We start from the raw sequence: 19,996 nt of genomic DNA, 5'->3' as shown, positions 1-19,996 counted from the left end.
GCCTGGAACATTAGGCCTTTACCAAAACACGCCTCACTATGAAATATGAATACAAACATAAATGTTCTATCATAGAAAAACTTTTGCTCCTGTATTTTACAGGACTCTAAGAGTTAAAATATAAACCTTCTGCCTACAGTTAAGTTAAACTTTATTTTTTAGCCTGTTACACTATGCATTTGTATCTTAGAACAGATTTTTTTATTGCATATTATTGTGTTGGTAGCCTTTTTTCACTTGAACAAGGAAGTATGACCATACTGGTATCAGCATAGATGTTGTACTAACAGATCCAATATAAAGAAGAGTTGGTACCTCTACTACTTGTGTACTTTTGTATAGTTCATATTGCTGTACATGAAATTAGTCAGCATCTTTTCTAACACATTAGTAGCAACAAAATACCTACCTTAAATATCAGAGCAAGATGATTGGAGTGCTTCTCTGCATTCCAGGGAGGTTTAGCACAAGCCATTTCTATAACAACACAGCCAACGCTCCACACATCACAGCTCCTACCATACTGCTGACCTCTCAGAACCTGGACAGACAAACCAAAGGTCAGATTATCCATTTTGGAAAGTCTCTTTTAAGTAATGAGATTAAAAAACCCCACAAAACCCAAATGCATTCTGATTAACATCTCAGGTTGAGAGACTGATCAGTGACGAAAATGCTGTAAGATTTATAAATCTATAGAGAGTAAGGAATTAAAATGCCTGACCAAGAAGCAAAGTTTTTTACCAAACAGTCATTTATGCTTTAGTAACAATACTTATGATACATGTACCTTGTAACAAACCACTTAAACTGACTTTGACAGCAAGAAAGAAGTGTCATTATCACCATGTTGTCATTCCTATTCTTTAAAACATGTATATTTAAAACATATTTGATTCTTTTACAGCAATCTTCTGTTATTTGGCTGTACGAGTTAGCTTGAAGAGTTGAAATAAACTTTCTGAAGTAACTTCCAAAATCGGTTTCTTACCTCTGGTGCCATAAATGCAATAGTTCCCAACAACTGTCCCTGAAACTCCCCAGCACCAGTTCCTTTTGATGCCAACCTGGCTGCAGCTCCAAAATCGGCAATTCTTAATCTATGACCTGTGCTGTCAATTAGCAAATTGGCACCTGTCAACAGCATAATAAAAATACTGCTAGTTGCATTTCTGTGAAAGGCAAAAGGATGAACAGACACCCTTCTTCTCTCTATGTCAGAGCTACAAATAAGTTGACGTTCCCCATCCCCAATATCAAGGAAATCTACAAATCAAGGACAAAAGTCTATTATTGCCACTTTTCTGTTATGCCTGAATGATACTGCATATAGCTTGAGGCTGTCTCAGATACTTAGAGACACAGTCAAACTTTCAAAGCAGGGTAAACACAGGATTCTGGAACAATGCCTGGAGGTGGAGTAATGAAAGAAAATGGTGACCTAAAACCCTAGAGGTTTTCATTGCCTGCAGCTTCCTGTGGAATATAAACTTATTTCATCTTTAAGCAACTTCAGAGATGTCCGCAAGAAAATTACAGAGTAACCAAAAGCTTTCCTATTTCAAGAAGAAATATGCAAGACAAATATCTGCCACTGCTATGTTGCTACTTATCTGGATGTCTCTCCAACTAATGGACAGCTATAGTAATGTTAAGCGGAAAAGTTTAGTAAGATTGGTATTTCCCAATAAAGTCCACATTTTGCTCAAACACAGTTCAACTGTATTTTTGTTCAATTAGGATGGAGAGAAAACTCATCATAATATTCCTATACATTAGCCACCTGATCTCTTTATCTTGGGTCGTCCACAGATTTTACAATCCTTTCAGTGTAAATACATTAAGTAGGAATTTTTGACAGTATATACCAACTTCGTATTTTATGCGAACAAATTGAGAAAACCACTTTTCTAAACTATCAGCATGGCTAGCAAATACCTCCAAGTATGCTATGAACATTTAGATTAATTTCAGTAACTAAAAGTTCTTAAGAATGATCAGCTAAACTCAATAGAAATACCATTCTTGAGATGGTATCTGAGAGCAGAAATAGGTCTCATGCCAAAAGAGATGATATTTTTTTAATATTTCTTTTAAAAATACATTCTAAGCAATTCTCACCTTTAACATCTCTATGGATTATCTGATTCTCATGGAGGTAAGAAAGCCCACGTAACAGTTGTTCTGTGTAATTAATAATAACCGATTCTTTGAAGGCTCCATATTTACTTAACAAGTGAGCAACTGAACCTCCTAGAAGACAAAAAAAATCCCTTTTTATCAACACTTGTATTTTGTATTAGTAGAACGCAGCACTGCCTCCTAAAACTGGAACTTGGTACTGGTACTTCTAATTTATAAGTAAACTTTCTCCTGGCCTAGTTGCCCAACCCAAAAGTTTCATTCCATAGGCACAAAAATAGATTTGATTACTTTATTATTTTCTACCTGGAACTGCAGATGTTAAAGGCATAAGTATTCATGCTTCCTAATAATAATTTCATACTTCTGTAAAAGAATGTAAAAATCCTTTAGAGTACAAAGTACTGTTGCTGGTACTAAAACTACATCTATTTATCCACATTTTGCATTAAGCATGAAGCAGCAGAACACTAGCTTTCTTTGTGTTCCCTAACTGTTCCCTATGAGGATCTTATAATTTACTTTTGTTACCATCCAAGTACCAACACATAGTAGTTTTCCTTGAAAGTAGACAAGCAAGGAAAAGCAGTACACTTCTTTATTTTCCAAAATTGGTATATAGATCCTCAAGATTTTGAATTACTATTGTGCCTCTCAAAGTACTCTAATATAACTTGGGCTTGAACGAGGCAAAAAGAATTCCTGACACTGTAACTACATAATATTATTTCAGAAAAACAATACTTGAAAAAACACTCTTAAGTTTTAAAAAGATATTTTCCACATTTTTGCTTGTAAAACACATACGTAGACTTTGTTTGTTAGCACTCTAGTACTGCTAAGTGGTTTATGCCAAAGAACGTTAACTTAAGGTACAATGCTTTCTTGTATAGGACCTCTTGTACAGACCTCCAAGGAAGGAGACTCCTCAACCCTCTGGGCAGCCTGTTCCACTGCTCCCTCACCCTCACAGTAAAATAGTTTTTTCTTATATTGAAATGGAACTTTTTGTAAGATGAAGCTGGAACACCAAAAGTTCCATTTAAATATACGAAAAACCTATTTTACTGTGAGAGTGATGGAGCAGTGAAACAGGCTGCCAAGAGAGGTTGTGGAGTCTCCTACCATGGAGGTCTTCATGACCCACCTGGACATGTTCCTATGTGACCTGATCTTGACCTGCTTCTACAGGACTGGATGATCTCTAAAGGTCCCTTCCAACCCCTACGATTCTATGATTCTATGAAATAAGAATGTATAAAATACTAAATCTAGTCTTGGTAACCGACACCAACAACAAAAGCTATAGACTCTCTTACCCCTGTTCTATACAACAATGAAAAGATTTCACTATTTGTTACTCAATTACCACAATACATTTAAGCATGTTTTTCCCAAAGTATATAGCTTCCTACCTATTGAAACACACTTTAAGTTCTTAAGTGCTTTTGCATGTCACCACACATAATTTTTCTGAAAATGCTTGAGAAAAAACAAGTGACAAACTTCAATAGAAAGTATTATTTAAAAGTCTGCTACACTGAAAATGCAACAGTTTGATATATTCCTAAGTGAAGAGTCTGTCTCTTAAAGCTTCTAACTCCTTATTTAGATTCAGAAATAGAGGAAGTAGTAGTGGAATTTTTGTCCAGGGCTTCCAGCTGCTTTAACTGTATGACAGATTAGGTATGGAAAATTCTCAATTAAATAAAAAAGATGCACTAGTAAGAATATTGCTACAACCACTTAAACTGTTCTGCACGTAGACCTTCACTGGCAGTGATTACCAACAGCAATAAAAACACAAATTTGCAAACTGAAGTGATACAAAATGCGGTACAAAACTACATAGCTTAATTTTTTTTGGTATAGTAGCTGTTTACCTGCCATCCATTCAATAAAGAGGTTATAATTGCTCTTCTCACATGTAGCACCCAACATTCGAATAATGTTAGGATGGTTCAGATGACTCATCATCCTTATTTCTTCTCTCAGTGCTTCAACCACCTCTTCTTGCTCAGATGAGGTGTTTCTGACATATGTCACCTGTTTTGAAATACAGCATTCAGACTTACCTTACATAATTACCAGTCCTGTAACCCCCCCCATTCAGTACAGTAACAAGAATGGATTGTTTGCCATCCCTTTTCACCACCTGGAAATAACAAGTGGGTTTTTTTTATCTCAAGCCCCTTCAGCTGAGAACGTGCCTCAAAGTTGGCTGTTTGATCAGAGGAAGCAGGCATTAAACTACATTTCCTTCACTTAAAACTGTTTTAGGAAAAAAGTAAATCTGGACAAGTAAGGGGAAACTACTTTTGATAGGTACCTTGCAAACAGGGCTTTACTTTGGAATCAAGAGATCTAAGCTCAATACCTAACGGTCACTGATTTAAAAACTTGATCAAAGTTCCTATCCCTTTGAAGAACTATGGAAGAACACAGGCATATAAAAAGTATTTTTTTTCATTTTAAGAAGTAAAAAAACCTCAAAGGTATTATGTTAATGCCATGCACACAGACTTTTTATAATGCATTATGTGAGAAGACATGACAGGGAGCAGAGGAAGCAAGGAACACAGGAAGTCTGTGAGAGCAGAGAACTTTTATATATAGCATTCCAAAGAAATACTGAAGAACAAATACAATATATTCAAGAAATGTTTTAAGTATTTACCTGTTTTACAGCCATTAATGTTCCTGTTCCTACATCTTGAGCTTGGTAACAGGAAGAGAAAGCTCCAAGCCCAATTTGCTGACCTTTAAGCCACTCTGCATCTTCTCTGTAATGGTGTTTTGCTTTGGTATGTCCAGGTAGGGTTTCTGGTGTCTGCAGATTTCAAATAAGTAATGTATTTACAAGTATGCATCAAAAATTCAGACATTCTGGAAGGTTATGAAATATACAGGCTTATATACCTCTCTCCTCCCTTACAGTTCCTTGTACTGCACATTATACATGTTTTAGCTGAGAACTTAATACTAGCATAATCTACATACTCCTACCGTATGTAAGAACAGATAGTCTCCTCTATGTTACTACCCAAGGTGAAAGTCCAGATTTAAGGACACCAATAGGTGCAATACTCTTTTCCTATTCCTAGTCTTCAATCTAGTTAGTTTCAGTTAACACTCATGGTAAACACAACCAAAACCAGGTTATTTTCTACTTAATTTATTTTTTCCATTTTGTGCTTCATATGTTATCTCATGCAAAGGATCACAAATAAAATACCTATTATTTTTTGTGCATTTGTCTATCTGCAAATATATTTTTTTCTGACTTCTAAAACACCTCACATCATCTCTCTCAAGATGTGCTAACAATATCTCTTCCAGCTCTGCATTTTCTTTCAGAACTTACAACAGCCTTCAAAGAAAATCAGCATCAAGACTCAGTACAGTTCTACTCCTGCTTAAAAGCTTTGTTCTCATTTCCTGGTTTCTCCACTTCTACATTTTCCTCTGCTTTTTTAAAGGTTGGTGCAATATTTGACATTTCTCTTCCAAATACCTTCCCCTAAACTTGTTAATAAATGTGGAAGGATTCTGTAAGCATCGTCAACTGGCAAGACTGTTCATACTCCAACTTTTAGGAGAGGGTATCGAGTGCCTTTGAGTTTTATGCAACTTTAGAAATAACAGCACTGCTTTATAAATTCAATGATCCTCAACTGAGAATTATGCTAACTTCCCATGTGTATACTTACGTCCTGCTGAATGATTATGATATCTTCACCATTTTCAACTTGTAGTTGGGGAATTATTGGCAGGGCATCTTGAGACGCTGACATTGCCATGGCAATAGCTAATGCCTCCTCCTCTTCAGCTTCCATTTTTTCCTTGCATTTTTGATTATGATTTACATCATCTTTGTAAGTATCATCATTTTCTGCCCGCTCAGGAGAAAGAACTGCAACTTCAGACTTGAATGTAACTGTGCCATCATTTGCTGGCATAGAGGCCTCGAGTAGGTCCTCTATACTAGAATTGAGCTCTGCATTAACATCCAATCGACATTTTTCATCTACTGGTGTGAACACTGTCTCTTCACTTGGTATAACTGCACTGGTACAACTACTATTGCCATCACACTGTGAAATATCATTCAGGTCAAGTGACATATTGGTTTTTAAGGTTTCTCCCTGTTTGTTAACATCACCTGGGGTGGGTCGTGATGGCTTTGGCCTGTGTATGTGGCTGGATGGCAATGGCCTGGCTTGGGTAAAAACTGGAGACAGTTTCTCTGGTTCTTTATTTTCAGAACAATTTCTTTGAAACTGGAGAGAAAGCTTCCGCTGTGTTTGAGGAGAAGGTGAGGGGATTTTGCAGGGAATGAATCCCTGAAGTCTGAGTTTAGAGACATCTGTTACAGTGCCAGCTGGTACAGATGGGTTTGAAGGAGAAAGAAGTGTTGGAAATAGTGACTGGGAATGACTGGATGAGGGAGAAGAGTTCAAACACTGACTGTGGGGTTTTCCTTTTGTTTGAATGGCTGGCTTTGGTTGCTCAGTGGTTACTGATGAAACAGGAAGTCCCACAGTGAGGCTAGCCAGTGTCTCAGAAATGTCATCTGGACTGGCACTCAGTTTTTTATCCCTTAAACCTTTTCCACTTTTCCCTGATAATTGGACAGTATTGTTAGGAGTATTACTTTCTGTAGCTTCTGGAGAGTTATCTGGCACAGGCAAAAAGTCTTCCTGTTGATGCTCCCCAGAATGCATTTCTTCCATGCCTAGTTGGATGGCCTCTCTGATTTCCATTTCATCTGCTATTGCCATCAGACGTCGACGCATCCTTGCATAATGAGTTGAGCTTGTCACACTCAGCATTTCTAAGAGCTTTACAAAAACATGAGGCACTCTTGCCACCATTCTTGCTGCACTCAAAAATACTCTCCGTGATAGTTTACCCACCATTGAGTGGGAATTGTCAATGGATTGCAAGGTGAAAGTTACGAGGGAGAGGAGCTTCTTATACCTAAAGAAAGAAAAGATGTGTTTCACACAGTGATATGCTCTAGTTAACTAGTGCCAAGAAAGCCATTTCAAGATAATGTATTTAGCTGTCAGTTCTACAGTAGCAAGGACACTTATTCCTGCACTGGTGCTGCAAAATCAATTCCCAAGCCCAAAGTTTTTAAAAAAGGCAACCATTTACTCCAGAAAATGAAGTGCACTTTTGCATTTAAATAGATCTTATTTATTTACAGCAATTAACACAACTATTTTTTTTTAAGAAATCACCAACCACACATTCAACTACAAAGAGTAATAGTAACACAGTGTAAGAAAATACCTGTCTACTATGGTATCAGCCTGTAAAACATCTCCACAGACAATGTGGGGATAAAATTCACCAGGAAATTCCAACAGAAGTCTGTCTATTAAACAAAGTCGCCCCAGTAGTGCTTGCCAGTTGCTAGATTCAGCTTGGGTTCCCAGAATACAATTTAAGACGTAATCGACACCACCAATACCAATGGACCCTATGAAAAAAAGTTGATAAAACACTGGTCAGATACGTTCACAATCTAATTTCTGATCTAAATACAGATCAGAACTGCATCATACAGAAATAAACACTCCCTCCTAAACTGGTGAAAGAAACACTGTCCTCTTTGCCGTGCTGACATTGGATAAATCCTGTTTTAAAACACTTCATATATATTATAATTACAAGCAAATATACTGAAGAGCTATTGTTACCAGATTTAAGTATTTCTCTCCCAACTGCCAGCTCGCCTGCTTGGCCTTTACACATCTCCAATAGTGTTGAGACTGAAAGTTGACTCGTTCGACTATAAGAAATCAAAACAAACAAACAAACCCTTTAGCAGATGCTTTCAGGGAAAACCATTCTAATAATCGTATTTTAATAATAATTAGCTTGGAATTGTGCATGAAAAATTATTTCACACCACTTTATTCCAATACATTTCTATAATCCTCTATCTGCAAGCTACCAACAGCTTTTTTTTCCCCCCTCACAGGTACTTCCAGAAATGTAATGTCTATCACTAACAGACAAACAGAAAGCCAAATCGGACCTCGTTCTCCTGTAAAAACAGGCCAAATCCAGGAATCCAGCAAATCCAGAAAGAGTTCTATTTCACTATTCCTTTAACCTTAGATATTATTTTGCTAGCCTATTGACAGAGCACCTCCAGCTGCACTCCCCGAAGAAACACTGCTTTGGAATAAACCTGAACAGGTAAGAATTCAAGCCAGTGGAGTTTACAGTAGAAATGAATAAATGGTTGGTCTAGCAGAAAAACACGGGAGCTTGAGACAGGAAGATGTGGCCTATTCAAGCCACAAATGTCAAGGGCATTCACCCAGAATAGCCACCTCTTAACACTGCATATGAAATAAGAAGTAGAAATATTATATTAACACTTTGTGGCACAGATGTCCAACAGCTTTTGTTGAAGTACGAAGCTCACATGATCAGTACTTCCTGACTGCTTAAAACTGCATCATGAGAATTAAACCAAGGCAATATCAACTGACATGAAGTAGGCGATTGGTGACTGCACCTAACATCTTCCTTTATTTTAAGAAGGAGGAAAGGTCTTATGAAAGCAAAGTATCATTTAATAACTGTTAAGTGTTGGAAAAATACAATTCCACTCCTTCAAAGCCTGCATCTTTTAAGGGAGAAGTTTGCTGGTAGCAATTAGACTAACAAAAAAGTAATACAATTATACTTATGATCCACATAGTTTATTTCACCACCAACTACAAATGGTCACCTAGTTCCACATAAATAGCAACAACTGAGGCCTCAAGACATTTCAGCAACAATCCAAAATGAATTTGAACTTTATGAAACGCATACCTATTGGCATCTGCACATTTAACTAATATCGTCTCTACAACTGGCTTGAGGAGTCGCTGTAGTCTAGTCCTCTCTGCCAAAGTATGACAAGGAGTATATACCAGCATGGCTCTTAAAGTTTTCTAAAAGAAAAAAGAAAGCAATATATAGGAAGTGATATTTGTTAAACTATTTTCATCTTCCCCCTCAACTTGTAAATAGATTTACATAAATTGCATTCAAAATATTAGTGAAAAGTTCAAAGGATAAATAGCTTACTATATATTCCCCATTAGAATTAGTCACGTTTTCCTGGTGATTGCAAAGAACCTCGTCATACAAGTACTCTTAGTACTTGTACACCAGTAGCAACCATTTCCTTATATTTAGCTAGTGAAGTAATGATATTTAAATCTTGCTGAATATTTTGTTCATTCCACTTTCTGATAATGGTTAAAACTTCAGCAGCACTCAAGAGCAATTAATAGGATTCTTGACTTCATAGAGCTCCTCCTTTCTTTTCCTGTTTAAAGCTGAAGTAACTTCAAAACTTAGAATACAATGAGTAAACAACTACTTACTAAAGCAGCAACATAAACTTTGTAGACAGGGTCAGCACAGACCATGGACAGCACACTGCAGCAGGATTCCACCACCACATCTCCTGAGATACTGGTCTGAGATGACCCATTAGCTGCTCCCAGAGCTCCAGCACTTGTGTTGTTTCCATTGCTACTTCCAGAATTTCCAGTGCTTTCACCGTTAGCCAGTAACAGAGCCCCACTAACATCGTGGGAAAGACGCCTCAGTGCCATCTCTCGTATATTCCAGTTTCGAGAAAACAAGCAGCCAACTAACTCCATTCCAAACACCTGCCATGGAAAAAGCAATGTTACGAGTCAAACTCAATAACACTGCAACTTATATGCCTAAGAGCAGCAAATAAAGAGATAAATGTTTCTGGTGAAAAATCACCTTAAGAAGTCTGACAGCCAAAATGCATCAGAAGGTAGTGTCTCAAAAAATATTCTGTGATAAAAATGAAACAAGTGTTAAGTCATGGGTTCTCAAAAAACTGTTAAAAGAAGAGAGAAGATGACGATATGAACAGTTTTATTTGCTTTGAACTGTAATCATTCAGTATGGAGTTTGTTTCCAGACATTGATATAAACAACCCTGAAAGCAAAGTCTGGCTATACCAGGCAAAAATTACAGCAGAAATATAGGCAACACAAGTTCTCTCAGTTTTAAGTTTCTCAGCTGAACCCACCTCTAGACTCTAGAGCTTACTTAGGTCATTCAGCTCCCGCAACGTAACTTGGGTAACAGCAAGTGCCAATTTTTATTTATGCAGCACTTCCACAACCAAAAGGAAAGTTAAAAATTACTACATTTTATTACATAGACCTTTAATGTAAGGCCTGAGACAAAGTTCAAAACTGAATCCCCAGTTAAAATAAGAATGGAGAACCTTCTCTTCGAATGCAAGTTAAATATAATACTTCCCAATAACAATCACCCAATAAGCTGCTGAGATTCAGAACAAATTGTTGAATTGACAATCTGACAAATTTCATGAAACACTTCAAAATCTGGTTTTATATTTGCATCTTTTACAAACTAAAGTTACCTGAATCCATGGCTCAGCTAAATCTTTGTAAGCAGAAGGGATTTGCTGGACCCCATAATGAGTAAGATTAAAGTTGCTATCTTGGATTCTTCTCTGTGATCCAGCTGTAGGTTGCTGCTGAGTTTGTTGTTGAACCACACGGAGAACAGAAGAATCAACAGGGCTTGGCAACTCATGACTATAGATTAACAAGAAATAACATGCATTAACAAATGAGACGTTTACTGAAATAAATACTCCAGCATATTCAGGAACATCAACTAAGGATCCAGAAACAGTTTGTTATACACAGACTGAATCCATACCTATAGAAATCATGAGATCTCCATTTAGATCTACAAAGAGGACAGATAAGTGGCTCTCTGTTTCTTCTGCACTCTTCTGCCCCTGTAACACAGCAACAGGATAACATGTATTTCAGTTGTATAGTATATAAAAACAGGAGATGGCATTACTAAGTCTTACTGAAGAACGTTAGTTTCAGGATCAACACTGAGCCATATACAGCAGCCTGATAAATAGGGCATTTAAAGAATTTTTGCATGCAGGAAGGCTTCATTTCATCACTACAACTAATACTAAAAGTTATGAACTGAAATGCAGTTCCTTTTCTACCTCAGAGGTAAAACTTTTTCAAGAGTTTTAAAAGACAGGAAACGGAATTTTGTTTGCTAAAGCAAACTGTAACTATACACAGATTTTAATGCAGAATGTAAGCATACCCAGTAACCCACTACATATATAGTCCTAGCAGACAGTAGGTAACTAACACATTCTAATGACAAATCATAGGGAACCAGAAGTCTGTTCCTAACCTAGCCCTCCTAGGACATAATCTTTTCACTCAGGTACAAGGCTCAGATCTCCAGTCCTGTAGCTAACGTCTTTGCCAAAGCATCAAATTACAAGTTTGATTTGTGAATAAGTAATAAAATAAGGCACATCAATAGTATTCAAACAACAGCAAATGCTCAAAGAGCTGCCAGTCATCACTGAAGAGCAGGTTTCTGGGTTTTTTTCGGTTGTGGTTTTTGGTTGCTTGTTTTTGTTTCTGTTTTTTAAATAAAAAACCCAACAAAACCAGACAAAGTTATAACACTTCCCACACGGTCACCAGAACTTATGACAAAGATGACAACGTACATATTGACATGCAGTGGTGGTGTAATTTGTTCCTGCAGCCATCTTCACACACAGTTAGGCTCTCTTCATCCAACATGCCTAACAAACAAATGGGGCACATCTGTTCTTCCTCATCCTTCATACTATAAAAATAGATATTTACGATTGTGAATTCAGAATAAGCTTTAACAGTAAAAAAAAAAACAACCAACAAACAACTTGCAGTTTGGAACTTTTGTTTAACTATTGGCTACTCATGAATCATTTTCCTAAACCTTGGTCTAAATAAGTAAGAAATCAAATTTTTAGAAACACTGAGTATACACAACAGTTTGTTGAAAGGGAAATGTCGCAAAATGCATGACATGTTTTCAACCTGTGCTGTCTAACTTACTGTTTCATTTTGAAAAAAGTAAGAAAAGTTTGTGTTTTGAAAGCTACCCATATTTTTTCCCATCACACTCTTGGAGTCACAAGGTAGTCTTTAGTCCATTACAGTTAACGGTCAATACTATTCAATGAACCTATGTAAAACTCAAAAAATGAACTAAAGATAATAGGCATTCAAGAAATTTCTGCCACTAACAGATGCAACAGATTACTATGAACACTCAAGCACCTATGTCACATGTAGATTTAAAAAAAAAACCAAACCAACATTTCCCCCATTTTACATGTTTCTTACATTATATTTAGTCTTATCGTAATATTGAAATGGGTATAACCAGAGATTTCCCCATAAAAATTATTCTGAACTTAACCAATGCATAGTGAATACCATAGATTTTCATCTTTTTAATAGTGTTTAAGTGTGCAAAACTCTTATTATTCATAGCAAAAAATTTAAGTTATAACTGGTGTGTATAAAGCTTGCAGAAAGCCTGTGTTCATTCACCAACAAAATTCCTGAGATAAATACCCTTCATATATACATTATTTCTATGCACATATATTCACTTCTATTTCCTTGCAAATGGTAGACACTTTTCCCTTGAAAAATCCACAAAAATAAGCTTACCCATTTCCACATCCATAGAGAAACACAAATAATTTAATACTTACTTCTCAAGATTTAGTAGTAAATAATTGCAAGTCACAGTATTTATCAGAACATTTTATCGCAAATAACTCTCATGCTCTGTGCTCTCCTATACTTATATCATACAAAGTTAGACTTGCATAAGACAGTAACTTATCTCATTGAACCAGTAATGCTAGGAACTAATCATCAGGTAACAAACTGGCAAACAACTGCCCAATCTTTCATCCTGTAAAAACTGAGAACTAATGCAGTGAAGTTCACAATGCAGAGACACTGACTCTAGGAAAAAAAAAAAATCCTACACAAGTATCATACTAAGGTATTCCTTAAATTAGTTTTCACTTTACACAGAAAGCCTCTGTTTAGGTTGCCTTCTGTGGTTTGACCTCTCTAGATGTCTAGTTCACCCACTAACACAAATCACTTGTTAAAAAACCTAACCAATACGAAAAAAAAAGGAAAAGGACATACAAAAGCACTCAAATACCAGAAGTCGGGAGAAAAAAATTCAAAAAAAACCCCCAAACCAAAGAATCAAGTATCACTTAAAATTGACAAATAAGGAGTTGTTTATTATTGTATAAACTATAAAAGTCGTAATAGTTTCAGACCTCCTAAAAGAATTTAGTCACCTATTTTACATGAAGCTTTTTTAAAAAAATACACGCTTATAAAGCTTTTTTGGTATTTAAAAACATATATTTTTACCCTAACAGTGCATTTACCTCAAAAAACCAAAAAAATTCAGTTTATTTTGTCATATGTATAAGCATTTCTCCAGAGTAGGCCAAGAGAAAATGAAAAAACCATATTTCTTCATTTGTCAACATTTGGACAAGTGCTGTACTTGAACAAATGCACACAAATAGATGTCTAAAGTCAATAGATGCTTCAGTCTTGCATTTACATTCCCAAACTTTGTTTCACAGATTCACAAAGTTCAAAGACAAAAAAAGTTTTTTCACAACTCTACTTAACATGTTTCAAACAGAAGTTATAAAGCAAATATGCCCACTTAGTATCACAGTGACTAATGCATGCTTGACTTAATTGTTTGCAAATACAGAGACTTAACGTGGCTTAAAATGAAAGCAGCTTTGAACAAAAAGAATGTAGGTGATTCTAAACCTCAAAAGTTAGAAGAAAACTACAGAATAAAATTTTTAATTCCTTTAGAAAAATACTAACCTGTTTTCTGAACTAGATGTAGAAGTACTAGATGATGACAATGTATGAGAATTTGACATGCGTGAGACAAACTTCTGGATGGTGTTACGAGATGGAGCTTTGATCCTTGAGCTACGCCTACTGTGATATTTCTGGAACAAACTCTCAACCTAACATCAGAAAAAGATAGCAACAGAGGTATTTATGCTATGAATAGCTTTTAATTACAAATAATATTACTGAAGCTTAACTACTGCAAGGAAAAGATCTATTCACCTTTACAAAAATGCATCAGCAGTAGTAGCAACAATTTCAGAGGTCTTAATAATAAATAGATCACAAGAAACACTTCACAACAAAAACTTACTTGCTTATTAAAAATAAAAGCTCTAATGATATACACAATTAATTCTGAAGAATGCTATTCTGTTTACCTTTCAACTAATCAACGAAACAGATATACAAACTTGAGTAAAAAATCCAATAATTGAATCACTCACTAAACTACATCTTTCTGCTATTGTTTTAGTTATGTTTATTTACAGCTCTTCTTTTTCCTACTTAGACCTCTTGAGACTGAATTAAAGATGAAATTTTAAAATATATTCTTGTTATTTGGCAAGCAACAGTTGTCAGCATTTTTAAGATAACATCCTGAAAATTTCTGGGTTTTGCTATTAGAAATTGATTACCTCGAAGTTCTTCAGTGTCTTTCTCCAGAGCATTGGGTCTGAGGGTTCAAGTTGGAACACCCGCAGCATGACAAACAGCAGATGAATACAAAATGTCCCACGGCCACAACTACAAGTCTGCAAAGAAAAGTACATGCTATGGTTCTACTGAACTGATAATTACATGGAGAATTTTTCCACATTTAAGTGTACCACAGAACATATACTAACTCCAAGATGTAGCTTATGCAAAATATTTAATATATATGCATAAATATGTTATTACATGGTCTAAGCAAATGTGAATTCCCAAATATTATTCAGGAATACGTATATGACAAAGCAGACATCTATTACACCAGTTTTCTAAGGTTTTCAATTTCAATTTTTTCATTATTTTAAATTTTGTTAAAAAATTAGCTGAACCTATTGGCACACTTCATACTACAAGGAATTTATGCACATAATGACCTTATATCCACAATATAACAGCAAACTTAAATTACATGCTTCTATTTATCCAAAAACCTAGATATTCCTTATTGCAGCATCACATTAGAAAGTCTATGAAAGGATTTCATTATTGGTATTGATGAAATTATCACACACATTAAAGCAATACGTCTTGTGCTTGTCCCTTTTATATACCCCATGAACACAGAAAATAAGAGAAACTAGGAAAATGAATAGCTAAGTTTTAGTTAAAAATACTTAGCAGATGTAATTCAGAGCCACTTTTAGGAATGAGAAATGGACAGGACAATAGTGATTACTTCCAAATCAGGGTATTTTTTTTTAAAGAGTGACTTTAGAAAAGACTAATATGCCTGATACATATTTGACAAAATACAGTTTTCCAAAGTCACAGACAACACAGAAACAAGCTCTACCTGAGGACCAATAAATACTCTGTATTTATTATCAGGGCTGTCTCCTCCAATTAAAAAAGAGTTGGGTCCTATCTGCTGCAGCAAGTACAGCCTGGCTCGCATAACTTTGTTGACACGACGGTTGGTTTCCTCAGGGCTGTATGGAGAGAAGCCATCTGGAGATGGGGCTCGTCGAGGTGGTGTTGTTCGTCCACTCTGAAACTACACACATGGTTCCATCATGACCATTTCCGTGACAACAGTGAGTTTAATTAGGCATTGCATTTTATTTATCTCCCTCCAAATGATAAAGAATAAGAGTCCCTGAAAACCCTGCAACCTGCTTAGGACTACACAACTTAGGAAGAATTATTTTTCTTCTGTGTCTAGAACTCGAGGGCAGAAGAAAAACTGAAATTTTTAAACTTAAATTGTCTGACATTGACAAAAAAAGTAGTCATTTAAATTGTTTCTAAGTCCTCATTGATTGCCTTACCATATCACTGTTGTATCAGCAAGTAAAATTCAGCGAGAGATAACCACAGACTTGACTCAATACCAAAAATCACATAATAATTAAGAAATATTATGCCTATGTAAGTATACAAAAGGGAATATGTGGTCAATGAATAATAAAAGGTTTAAGAAATTCTCAAGAAAAGGAAAAGGATATCATTCACACAAAGCAACTTTCAGCTCAGGATGGGGTTTTTTTGTGTTTTGTTCCTCCATGATCAAAAATTCATTGGCCAAAACCTTTTATTAAGATTGTCTTTACTTAACTTCTTCGTGTTCTAACAATATGAGATGCATTAATGGGTCAACGCAATTTCAAAGATTCTACTTCGAATTATATCTACTTTAAATTTTATGTTATGACACTGGTTATAATTGACCCACTGTGAACCAGTGATTGCCAGAACTTTAAATTTCTCTTGTCAAGACAAAAGGAGCTGTGTTGGGGTAGTGTAACTTGTTACATTTGTCCCTAGTTCAGAGGAATGGAAGTACATTTTTTAATTGACTTTGGAAAGCTTGTTTAAATCTTAATCTTGTAAATTCTTAATGCAGTCATAACTCCATCCAACAAAACATACCTGCCTGGAAAACTAACATGCAAAACTACAGGAAAAATCCAAACTACTAGCACATCTTCATGCAAATCAAGCTAAGAGAACATGTCTTCATGACTCAATATCTATATTTCTTCACTTATTTCCTAGAAATAAAAATTGAAAGCAGAACTAAACTAAAGAGAAAGCACATACCAAGTGCAGAGAATAAAATTCTACATGTGAGAAACATTAACATGAAATACACTCTGAGTATCTCAAGTGACACTAAGTCACAACCCCTTTCTGTCAGCATCTTGCTGATAGAGGAGGGATTAATTGCTTCTAGGCAAAAGATCACAGAATATAGCTAATTTAGAAGTAACGTCACAGTTTGTAACTTACAGGCACGGGGGAAATCCTTTTTCTTCTAACACCTGGCGATTCAGATTTAACCGTCCTAGAAGATGATGATGAAGAGCTACTAGGAGAGGGACTACGTCTTCCTTTCTGTGCAGGTGATGCAGCAGTGCTTTGTCCTTCAGCTTGAGGTTCTAGTGACAATTTGTTCATTTCTGAGCCATCTCCTTTCCCAGGGATAGGTTTCACCACCTTGTAGGAATTAAACCACATGTAAAATTATGAATTGATCACTGTACACAAAAACAAAACAAATTGATGAAAATCTGTTTTGCTAGCATTATAAAATCAAGCCATTATGCAGATGTCTGAAGTTCAGCTATTCTCTAGCTTCTAATATTAACATCTAATAGTTAATCTATATACAACAAAAAAAGCAAAAACCCCTTTTTCTGTACATTCATACTGCTTATGTTAGTTGTGGCAGCAAATAGCTTGACCCTCAAAGTACTTCTGTAATGGTCATTTGTAATATCCCAAAGGACAGCAGTTCCTCCATTTGAGTAGTATAAGCCAGAAGATATCTTTTCTATAGGCACTGCCTGCTTATTAAGAGCTGCAAGATAGTATGCCTCTATTACATATGACAAGCATCAGTTGACGAACACTAGGGTTGCTACTCCTACAGCCTAACACAGCAAAGAATTATACCTGCAGGCAACACAGCAAAATGAAGGCATGCTGCTCCCTGCAGGAACCACACCTGGGTTTTCTGCCTGTCATACAGGTAAAACAGCTACACCACATGTGGTATCTCAGCTAATCACTGCACAGTGCTGCACTACATGAACAGACATATGTATTCAAGGAGAGTCAGTATATACACTGCCAATACAGTGCTTTGTTGCATGAATACTGAATTTTGACACTCAGGTATGGAGTATTTTAAGACAACATTCAGCTGCCTGTCTCTCAGACCCATATAATGCATGACAAGTGCAGAGAGCAGATTCAGTTTTAGTTCTACATTTCTCCTGTTGTAGAGGCTTAAGTAAATGGTGGAAGGAACCCCTAAGTAAAACTTTAGATGAACAGATAAAACTTCTCAAAGAAAGTCCCAGAGGTCTCTGATTTAGACAAAAAAATTCAAGGGGTTATCCTTGCACATCTAGACTCAGTGCCTTTCCACTTGATCATCCGGACTGCATTCATAATGTCAAATGCTATTTTAAACTGAAGAATTTCATGCATCCAACTGAAGATACTTCACTCTCCAGAAATGCATTTCAGTTTCAGAAGACTATAGGGATGACAGCAAGGAGGTTTGGACTAGCAGTTAGGCATTGTCTTAGAGAGAAAAATCTGCATTTTCATCTTTGATTCAACCACCATTCATTTTACTTTAAGAAGTCACCATATTTCATACCTGAAATTTTCAGAAACATTTGTTGCTATTGTTTTAAATATACCACTACCTGATTATGAAAGTGAGAATGATGAAGTATAAAAAGCTGAGCATTATATTCCCCTCCAAACAATTACTGTAACACTTTTTCTTTCTTGGAAATGTCAGAATGCAAAATCCTGTATCTATGGATAAGTTATAGTTACCTGTTGCCACTGCTCAAAAACATTTAAAATGTAAAATCATAGTAACTGAGAATCTGGAGCATCTAAAGTTTTATTACACAACTCATACACCTTAAGGGAAGTGGGCTAAGCAGGGAAACAATTCCAAGCTCTGCAGTAACCAATATTTTAATTTCTTTTAAAGAAAGAACTGGTTTATGCTACTTGACTCTTTGAGGTACTGCTTTTTTTGACAACGTTAAGAACAAAACCCTTTTCTGTTCTCAAAAAGCTGCTTCCCAAATGGTTGTTTACTGAAACAGCTTACCTTAGCTTTAAATTAGCTCCCATGAAGAAACACATGGGAGTCGCATCAACCAATGAAACTACACTTAAGAGGTAACTAATGGTTGTTGATTAACCAGCATTATCCTGAACAGAACTGTAAATATGCCTATTAACTTTTAGGTTTTATCTGCCTGCAATTTCTTCAAATAGCTTCTGAACCATTTATATAAAAGCATTACTCAAAAGGCTAGCAGAATACACTGGCATCTAAAGTTTAGTAGATTTGAGACTTGTGTGAAGTTACGCAGCTTTGCTTTTCCAGGTTCTACTAGGTTTCTAGCTTGATTTTTCATCTAGTAAGAATTCCATACACTTAACATGTAGAAGACTTAACATTTTCAAGCTAAGGAGAAGTGAGGGAGGACAAAACACTATAATGCAGTTTTGTACTCAAACCTAAGTTTCTACCCAATGAACAGGAGCTACTTCTGTTGTTGACATTAGAGGGCAGTGTTGTCACAGTAGTTGTTTACCCTACACGAATCAGTGGCTCAGCTATATGCCATTTTCTTAAAAACAAAGCATAACAAACGTGTACATTTCAGAAAGACAGACAGTTTTCTATTAAACAGCTCAAAAAATAACAAGACCATAATTAAGAGTATGCGAATTAAGGGAAAAAAAGGTATTTGTAACAAAGATATTTAAGAGCTTTTTATTTGTAGCAGCTACTACAGATGTCCTTGCTTCAAGGCCACCTACCACAGGGCCTCTCCTGCTTCTTCTTTCCAGCCATTCATGCTTCCAGGCTGGCATGCATGTTGCCTTGAGTTTCTCCCTGATCATGCGCTCTTCTGGGCGGTCATCCATCTTGTGCAGCCCCCTGAGGGTTTCTTTATTCTCCATGTCACGACTGCAATAAAGAAGAAAAAAAGTCATAAACCAAATTAATTTTAGTTAAAGTATAACACCACTGCATTCTTAAAATTTAGGCCCTCCTATTGCCCCTCTCCTTACAACACAACTGCTAAAACACTACTTCCAACTGACTGCAGCAAGCATCTTACGAGATACAGCTAGTCTGCTCTTTGCAGCAAGCCTGTTTTGATGGCTATTTCTTTAAAATGGAGACACTGCTTGTAACAGTAGATACCCATTACAAAGAAATGTCTTGACAGATACAAAGCCAATATAAAAATTACTCTATATGTCAAGTAATTCACCAAAGTTTTCACAAGCATTGTGATGGTTCATGCATTCCTTG

The 19,996-nt window shown here is 36.1% G+C and overlaps 1 protein-coding gene across 3 annotated transcripts in view; it reads right to left on the bottom strand.

Moving 5' to 3' along the window:
• Positions 1-19,996, bottom strand: part of MAP3K1 (mitogen-activated protein kinase kinase kinase 1) — a 62,088-nt gene that overhangs the window by 3,836 nt on the left and 38,256 nt on the right. For all 3 annotated transcript variants that reach the window (XM_062017663.1, XM_062017662.1, XM_062017664.1), the window contains exons 2-19: positions 19,495-19,645; positions 16,921-17,127; positions 15,485-15,685; positions 14,616-14,732; positions 13,945-14,093; positions 11,736-11,857; positions 10,898-10,979; positions 10,593-10,770; positions 9,543-9,833; positions 8,983-9,104; positions 7,851-7,942; positions 7,441-7,630; positions 5,853-7,122; positions 4,820-4,972; positions 4,026-4,188; positions 2,122-2,253; positions 992-1,134; positions 410-541 (exon numbers count right to left, since the gene is read on the bottom strand). In XM_062017663.1, coding sequence (XP_061873647.1) covers positions 410-541; positions 992-1,134; positions 2,122-2,253; positions 4,026-4,188; positions 4,820-4,972; positions 5,853-7,122; positions 7,441-7,630; positions 7,851-7,942; positions 8,983-9,104; positions 9,543-9,833; positions 10,593-10,770; positions 10,898-10,979; positions 11,736-11,857; positions 13,945-14,093; positions 14,616-14,732; positions 15,485-15,685; positions 16,921-17,127; positions 19,495-19,638 — 3,888 coding nt within the window. In that variant the 5' untranslated portion in view covers positions 19,639-19,645. The remainder of the gene's footprint in view (positions 1-409; positions 542-991; positions 1,135-2,121; positions 2,254-4,025; positions 4,189-4,819; positions 4,973-5,852; positions 7,123-7,440; positions 7,631-7,850; positions 7,943-8,982; positions 9,105-9,542; positions 9,834-10,592; positions 10,771-10,897; positions 10,980-11,735; positions 11,858-13,944; positions 14,094-14,615; positions 14,733-15,484; positions 15,686-16,920; positions 17,128-19,494; positions 19,646-19,996) is intronic.

This window comes from Colius striatus, chromosome Z (assembly GCF_028858725.1).
Source record: "Colius striatus isolate bColStr4 chromosome Z, bColStr4.1.hap1, whole genome shotgun sequence".
Taxonomy (NCBI): domain Eukaryota; kingdom Metazoa; phylum Chordata; class Aves; order Coliiformes; family Coliidae; genus Colius; species Colius striatus.
This window is presented reverse-complemented; position numbering and strand designations above follow the sequence as displayed.